An 8,277-nucleotide genomic window follows, 5' to 3' on the forward strand; every position below is an offset into this window, starting at 1 on the left:
AAAAAAAACAGTATCACTTGTCTTGGCATCAGAGAACAGCCACAATTCGCTGAAGAGGCTGGTTAGAACCCGTTTTCCACCTGCGCGCCTGTGTGGAGCCAGCTTACTGCAACGAAAACCAGTTTGGATGTAGAAGCAGCCGTAAGAATTCAACTGTTTCTTATAACAAGAGACTAAAGATACTGTAAAACGCCACTCTTCTCCTTGGATTCTTGTGGAAGTTATTCTTCACAAAAAATGTTAACATGGACGGGGCATGGTGGCTCATGCCTGTGATCCCAGCACTTCTGGGAGGCTGAGGTGGGCAGATCACTTGCGCTCAGGAATTCAAGATCAGCCTGGGCAACATGCTAAACCCTGTCTGTATTTAAAAAAAAAAAAAAGTTAACATGATGATTTAAAAGTGCGTTAACCTAGAAGAAAAGCTTTTTGGGGCAACCTCTGGAACTGAAAAATAGATTTGTTATTTAAAAAGAAAAAAAAAGCTCTTTGAGGTTCTTAGTTTTTAGTAGCGTAAAGAGGTCCTACCACCAAATCATTTGAAAACTGCTACCCTGAGGAAACTGCTCCTCAGACTCATCTTTCAGTTTTGTGTGCATTTAGTCTAAAGAAGAGAAGGTAAGAATTTGGAGACAATCAGATCTGGATTAGAAAACCTGTTTATTAAGACTGGGTCACATCCAGCTGGTACATTTCAGTGTCCTTTCTGGTGCCGCCTCCCAGGAGCAGACTGCAGATTTCAGAACACCCATCTAGAGAAACGCCTAACCTGTGATCTAGCTTCCGAGGCTCAGTGTTGGTTCCTGTGGTCGTCCTGATGTGTGGGTACCACTGGGGCCAGGCCACAGTCGGATGTTCCCTCTTCCAGGCTGACTCACAAGGCTACAGGGGACAGCATGCCTAATGAGCAGGTCTGTCCTCCAGAAGCACTCCTTACAAGCACGTTTCTGGCTAAAAAATAACCAGGTCTTTCTGGCCATGCCCTCAGGTTGGAGAAAGAAAACTTAATTTGGAATCACTGCAAAGACAAATGGTTTCTACAAATTATTTTATTAGAATATCAGACTCAAAAGAACTACCAGGAACATGCCTGAAAATGCTATATATGATTTATGCTTCACCCGTGACACCTGCTGTCACTGGATCCAGAGTGAGCAAGGGAAAAGGAAGTGGAGGTGGGCAGGGACGGCACCAGCCCTGGCTGGCCAGACCTCAGGTCCAAAGACCTGGTCCCCACAACCAGGATCCCTACAAGGTACACATTCCTAGTTCAGGCTCGACTCTCTTTTACCCAAGAGTACATGCCTCAGGACTCAATCTGAATCACTGTCCGTCTCAGCTTCTTTCACATCCACGCTGAATTTGTACTCCTGGTCACATCCCATGTAAGCGTCACTCATGAAGTACAGAGTGTAGTTGTGGGCGCCAGTGGCTGGGGCCACAAAGTCCAACTTCACCTAGAAAGAGCAGGCAGAAATCATGAGCATGGACACGGGAAGCATTCTCACCCTTCCCCCATGCCGGAACAAATGCTGGGGCCAGTGGACACACTCACCTTGGCCTTCTGCTGGAGGGTCAGCCTCTTGATGGAGATAAGACTATTGGACTTCGCGTCTCCAATCACCACCCACCAGCCCTCTTCACGTTTCTGCAGTGATCCAAAACCAAGAATTTCAGCATGTAAAACTTGATGGCCATAGGCAGCCATGAAAACGGTTACGGTTACCAAAGAAATAACAAAAATCAGCTTTCCAAAGTTTCTTCCCAAAATACAATTAGATACAACATTTTAATACTGTCAAAAGTTGTCTCAAACAGGCTTAATTATTTAAGTAAGTAGATGAACTCATTTGTTGGTTCTGGCTCATTTCCTTGTGCCAAGGTACCTTCTCCCGCTTAGTACCTGCTGTTAGGTCCAAGGTACTACTATTAGAGGTCTAGTCTTTGGGGCCTGGTAGCTTTGAGTTCCTTAGAGATACTTTTAAATACAGGGCGTATCTGTCAGATGAGAAAAAGCTTAACCCAGAGCTGAATGTGCACAGAGATGATCCCCAGGAGGCCTTGCAGCCCTGTCTACCGGCCGCCCCACTGTCACAAAGACCAGGAGTCCTAGTTAAAAGCACTCGTTACTCAGAGCCTGTGAATTACACATGACAGGATCTGGTTTCCGCTGTCAACCTTCAATTCTTCTCCCATATAAAGAGAACCAGAATTAGTTTCTGGTGGTAAAAAACCAAGCACCCAGAAACCCAGTAAGTGGCAGTGAGAAAAAAGAAACAACCAGGAAAGCCCAAGTGTCCTGGAGCCATGGGAGTTAAAGACAAATGCATCCGAAACAGCCAGAGAGATGGAAATACTGCACGACTGACAGGTTTAACAATGACCAGTCATCTAAATCTTTTTTTTTTTTTTTTTTGAGACAAAGTCTCACATTGTTGCCTAGGCTGCTGTGCAGTGGGGCAATCTCAGCTCGCTGCAGCCTCCACCTCCCGGTTCAAGTGATTCTCCTGCCTCAGCCTCCCGAGTAGCTGGACTACAGGTGCCCACCATCAGGTGTATTTTGTATTTTTAGTAGAGATGAGGTTTCACTATGTTGGCCAGGCTGGTCTCAAACTCCTGCCCTCGTGATCTGCCCACCTTAGCCTCCCAAAGTGCTGGGATTACAGGCGTGAGCCACCGTGCCCAGCCCTAAATTGTTTAAGCAGAAATAAACAGAAAAAAAAAAAAACAAACCCATAGCCTCAAGATTAATTCTCAGCCTTGTGAGCTCATTATCAGTCTAAAGTTTCCCTCCCTCAGGGACAGTGTGCCCTTGTACCATGCACCTAGCCAGTGGATAGGGGAGTTGACACCTGGCCAAGCCAGCTACCAGGACGCACCTGCGGGAAGAGGGGCGCAATGACAGGGCCTGTGACTTCCTCCTCGCGCTCCAGCTGCACCAGCACCACAACTGGCCCGCCACTGCAGGGGGAGAGGAGGGGCGCACATCAGTGATGTGGCAGTGGGCTCCCAGCATACTATCGTGCTGTGCCCAACAGGTACCCCCTGTGGCTCACCTGCGGATGCTGTCCTTATCCACCACCTCATAAGACAGTTCGATATTAGGGTAGCGGTTACAAAAGCGAGCCACATCTGCAATCTGGCTGTCAGTCAGCTGAAGCAATGCGTTCCGTTCTTCATCCTCCATCTCCATGATGTCGAAAACACTCTCCACTCCCTGCAGTGAGTATTCAGACGTCAGGAAAGAGAGAACACAGGCCAACAGCAAATGACACAGGCGCCAAGAGCTGCTCATTTTACCTCCTACACCATCAAGTCATCTAGAGAAAACAGTTGCAGAAAGAACACGGCCCACAGTTGGCCGCCTCTCTAGCATCTCAACAGGGAGCACCTTCAGAGGAGCCGTAACGACAAGTTTCATTCACTGAGACCCACCTCCCGCAACCCACCCTCGCTCCACAACACTAGGCTCTCAGGCTCACCCACCTGACCCTCTAGGCTGACCCGGCTCACCTTGTCTGTGCAACGTTTGATATGCTCCGAGGTGAAGTGTGGCAGCTGCTTCAGGTATGAGTCCTTGGACCACATGGCTTGGGTGACCATCTGGGCCAGTTCCATAGCTGCCAGAGCAGGGCTGAGCCACCCATTGCTGGAGAGGACATCCACACAGGCCTGGATAAGCCGGATTGCCTGCACACGAAAAGACGTACCAAAGTGGGCGGGGTTGAGCTGAGACGTCTGGAGCACCACTGGCCCCTCTGCCCCACACCCACACCCACACTCTACCTTACTAAGGATTTCCTCCGTATCTGACTGCAACTCAGCACTCAGCTGCATGCGGGACAGGTGAGCCTGCAGGAGCAGGTTGGTCTTGACGTGCGGATCATTGAACTTAGGGTTATTCAGCTTGTGGGGGACCTTCTGAGCCAACTACCAAGTGGAAGAAAAATAGCTGGTGATGAACAGGTGACCCTGCCTGAGACGGGCTCAGGCCAAAGCCCCACGTGGCCCAGGCTCACACAGCCCTTCAACACCCCGAGGCAGTGGGATGGAGATGGGTGTGAGGGGGGTATGGAGGGGAGGACATATGGCGGGGGTCGGGGGATGCGTATGGGGGTGTTGGTGGCAGGGATGCCATGTGCTCTGGGCACACAGAGTTTGCTGTTCCCAGGATGTTCTCCTGACGCTGCCGTCCTCACCTGCCGCAGGAGGTTGTCTTCATGGTGCCGGATGGGAATGTTCTCGTACTCGGCCGCATTGGAGATGATCTCGATAAGCCCTCGCACCTTGGTCTTGGCATTGAGGGACATGCTGAAGAGCTCTGACAGAAAAAGGACATTTGAGAGAAGCCAAAAGCAGGCGGAGAAGGAGCAGAACTGCCTGGGCTCCCCTACTCTCCCCTGCAGTGTCATCCCACTGGCAGACACGGGCGGACCTCTCATCCCAGTGGGCTGCTGACCCCTGTGTGAGAAGGCTCCTACGGACAGGACACGGGCCGTGCCAGGCCTCACCAATGGTGGTGTAGTTGATGTAATAGTAGGCAGCGATCATGCCCAGGTTCAGAGGTGCCACATCCATCTCGTCCTCGATGCTGATGCACTTGGACTGCTCCAGGTCACTCAGGGTCTGCTCCACCAGCTCTGACAAGTGGTCAGACAAGTGACGATGGGAGATGCCTACGGACGTAAGAGGTGAGTGGGGAGCCTTGAGAAGATGCCCAGCAAAGGCTGTGAGAACCACCAAAGAATCACGTGTGCTCCCAAGGCCACTGACCCTGCAGGTTGTAGTAATTGGGGTTCTGTGTCATGCGGCGGTACAGAAAGGTCCAGGTGAGGTAGTCCACAGCGTCCTGCTTGTTCTCAATGGTCTTGGTGACGATCTCAGCATTGAAGTGGTCATGCATACAGTGGTCCAGGTGAGATTCCACTGGCAATGGCTCATATAAGAACTTCTTGAAGAAATCCTGTGGGTTGGAGAAGGAGAAGCATTAATAAAGAATTAGTGACAACATGGTCACAAAGGGCCAAGGGCAAATCAACAGGGCATGGTCCCCGTGTGAGACCTAACCAATACCAAAATGGAAGAAGCCACACGTTTAGAAAGTGCGTCACTGGCGACAATACGCACGCAGTGGGAACAGAGGCACAGCAAGTCACGAGGGCAGAGCAGTGGGCAGCCCAGTGAGGAAGGAGGGAACCAACTAGCGGGCGAAGCCCTCAACACGTGGAGCCAACGGCAGCAGCAAAAGCAAAAGGCAGCAAAATTCCAAATGGGTGGCAGGCTCGTTACAAAAGAATCGTGTAAATAAGAGGCAGAAGTTAAGAGACTAAAATTACTGAAGACATCTATCAAAAGAAGGATTAAAGAATCCATTCTGAGGCTCCAGATCCAAGAGGCTGCATGAGTCCAGGACTGACCTTCTTGGAGCCCTGACACATGATGACGCAGCGTCCCTCATCGTCCTGCAAAGGGCGGTTGGCGTGACCCACCATCTGAAGCACGTCGTAGATGGGGTAATCCACATAGCTGGTGACAGATGCGGGGAAAGAAGGAAAAGCCGCCTCAACACGGAGACCATGCTCAGGAGGCCCGACTCCCTTCGCCAAGTAACAGTAAAATGTAAATACGGAGAGGCGTGGTCACATCACAGCACGACTCTTTTTATGAATCTCTGCACTTAGAACTGGCTTCACTGGTTGGCCTGTACATCATTTTAGCATTTAGTGTAAGGGCCATGAATTTCCTGCTCAAGTGCCATGAACCAGGCTACACAACTATCTAATGCCAAAACCAAAATAACTCCCTATTCGAGGATCAGATATGTAAGTCAAACTTCCCAAATTTTTCTCCTTTAATTAAAACAATTATTTTTTTATTTTTTTATTTGTTTTTTGATAGAGCATCTTGCTCTACTGTCCATGCTGGAATGCAGTGGCACAGCCACGGCTCACTGCAGCCTTGACCTCCTAGGCTCAAGGGATCCTCTCACTTCAGCCTCCAGAGCAGGTGGGACTACAGGTGCGCACCACCACACTTTCCAAACTTCATAGCCGTGCATTTCATGAGTCATCAAGTCATCTGACTTTAACCCAACCTAGAAGCAGGCTCAAACATTAAAAATGAACCCGTAAATAAAATTCACTTCAAACTAATCTGCATTTTGGGAAAAAGTTATTAAGCATTGGGCCAGGCACCATAACTCACGCCTGTAAAGCACTTTGGGTGGGTGAATCATTTGAGCTTAGGAGTTCAAGACCAGCCTTGTTAACACGGTGAAAACCCATCTATACAAAAAAAAAAAGCAAAAATTAGCTGAGAGTGGCAGCACATGCTGGTAGTCCCAGCTACTTGGGAGACTGAAGCAGGATGATTGCTTGAGCCTGGGAGGCAAAGGCTGTAGTGGGCCGAGATCATACCACTGCATTCCAGCCTAAATGACAGAACAAGATTGTCTCAAAAAAAAAAAAAAGCAGATGTTTTTCTGAGAATGATTGACTCTTCTAATTTTTTTTTTTTTTTTCTTGAGATGGAGTCTCGCTCTGTTGCTCAGACTGGAGTGCAGTGGCGCAATCTCAGCTCACTGCAACCTCTGCCTCCCGGGTTCAAGCGATTCTCCTGCTCAACCTCCCAAGTAGCTGGGATTACAGGAGTGTGTCACCACACCTGGCCTTTTTTTATTTTTTTGAGATGGAATCTCACTCTGTTGCCCAGGCTAGAGTGCAATGGCACGATCTTGGCTCACTGCAATCTCTGCCTCCCAGGTTCAACTGATTCTCCTGCCTCAGCCTCCTGAGTAGCTGGAAGCACAAGCGCGTGCCACCACACTCAGCTAATTTTTATACTTTTGGTAGAGACGGGGTTTCATCATGTTGGCCAGGCGGGTCTGGAACTCCTGACCTCAAGTGATCCGCCTGCCTCAGCCTCCCAAAGTGCTGGGATTACAGGCATGAGCCACTGCGCTCAGCACTGTTCTAGCTTCTATATAGGTGTACAACCTTGATCAAGTCACTTTTCCTAATCTACAAGATGTTTGAGGTTAATGACATAATGTCAAACATTCCTCCTGGCTCTAACTTCCTACCTCTCCCAACTGCTGAATGTGGAAGCACAATGACAAAAAACAAATGTGAGCCTAGGTATTGAGACACAAAACTCCCAAACACTTCGCTCTGGTGGCATCTCAGCTGTTAACTTCCCTAACACCTTTCCTTCATCCTAGCTTGCTTTCTGTGTATCTGCAGATTCACACTCATTTTAGGAAGGAGGTCTGGGCTAACACAGACCACCAGTTGTACTCACGCGTGGATCTTGCCATTGTAGTACTGGGTGTCCATGATGATTACCAGGTGGGCAGCCACGTTCATGCCCCAGCAGAGACTCCGAGAAGCCACCACCACCTGGATAGCTCCTGAGCAGCAGAAGGGAGAGGAAGGCTGAGGACAGGGGTCTCTGGGCGTAGCAGGCTCACTACCTCATGGGCAGGCCATGGCTTACCTTGTGCTACGTTTCAGAACTCACAGCGAGGCTGGCTAGGAACAAGGTCTAACATGAATGAGAGCTAACACATTGCTATGAGATAGCTCCACGATGCTGGTGCCTTGCTCTGGGACTATCCAGGAGAAAACAAGTCATCGTAGAACAGAACCCAAAGCCCAGGAACACCAAGGCATAACTACTGCTGATGAACTGCTCCTCTGACCGGAAAGTGCTAACACTCATGCAGCCACGGGCTGGCTCAGCCACGCCAGCAAACCGGAGATCACTCTGAGCATGCCCCAAACAGGCAGATTCAAGGGCCAAAGAGTGACAGGAAGTGATTCTGGCAGGAGGATCTCCAATGAGGCTCCATTAAGCAGTGTTAAAAGGTAAATCTTTGCACAAAATGCCACAGGTCAACAAGGGACAGTGGCCAGCAAGAGTGTGCCCAAGGGAGAATCAGAGCTCTCCTGTGTGCTGATCTCTAAAGTCTAACGATCTTGGTGAGATGGTTTGGATCTGTGTCTCCACCAAATCTCAGCGAACCGTAGTCCCCAGTGTTGGAGGAGGGGCCTGGTGGGAGATAACTGGCTCACAGGGGCGGAGTTCTCATGAATGGTTTAGCACAACCCGCCCTTGGTACTGTCTAGCGAGTTCTCACAAGATGTGGTTGTTCAAAAGTGTGTAGCACCTCCCCACTCCCTCTCTCGGTCCTGGCTCCTGCCATGTGAGATGCCTGCTTCCCTCCCCACTCCCTCACTCGGACCTGGCTCCTGCCATGTGAGATGCCTGCTTCCCTCC

The 8,277-nt window shown here is 49.8% G+C and overlaps 1 protein-coding gene across 1 annotated transcript in view; it reads right to left on the reverse strand.

Annotated features, from left to right (window-relative positions):
• Positions 1–641: 641 nt before the first annotated feature.
• Positions 642–8,277, reverse strand: part of SNRNP200 (small nuclear ribonucleoprotein 200kDa (U5)) — a 41,470-nt gene continuing 33,834 nt past the window's right edge. Inside the window, exons 35-45 of the mRNA XM_011956645.1 lie at positions 7,300–7,408; positions 5,418–5,526; positions 4,774–4,963; positions 4,512–4,676; positions 4,200–4,321; positions 3,787–3,930; positions 3,514–3,690; positions 3,057–3,217; positions 2,880–2,961; positions 1,556–1,648; positions 642–1,457 (exon numbers count right to left, since the gene is read on the reverse strand). Of these exons, the coding sequence (XP_011812035.1) occupies positions 1,314–1,457; positions 1,556–1,648; positions 2,880–2,961; positions 3,057–3,217; positions 3,514–3,690; positions 3,787–3,930; positions 4,200–4,321; positions 4,512–4,676; positions 4,774–4,963; positions 5,418–5,526; positions 7,300–7,408 (1,496 nt within the window). The 3' untranslated portion in view covers positions 642–1,313. The remainder of the gene's footprint in view (positions 1,458–1,555; positions 1,649–2,879; positions 2,962–3,056; positions 3,218–3,513; positions 3,691–3,786; positions 3,931–4,199; positions 4,322–4,511; positions 4,677–4,773; positions 4,964–5,417; positions 5,527–7,299; positions 7,409–8,277) is intronic.

This window comes from Colobus angolensis, unplaced genomic scaffold (genome assembly GCF_000951035.1).
Source record: "Colobus angolensis palliatus isolate OR3802 unplaced genomic scaffold, Cang.pa_1.0 Scaffold42, whole genome shotgun sequence".
Lineage (NCBI taxonomy): Eukaryota > Metazoa > Chordata > Mammalia > Primates > Cercopithecidae > Colobus > Colobus angolensis.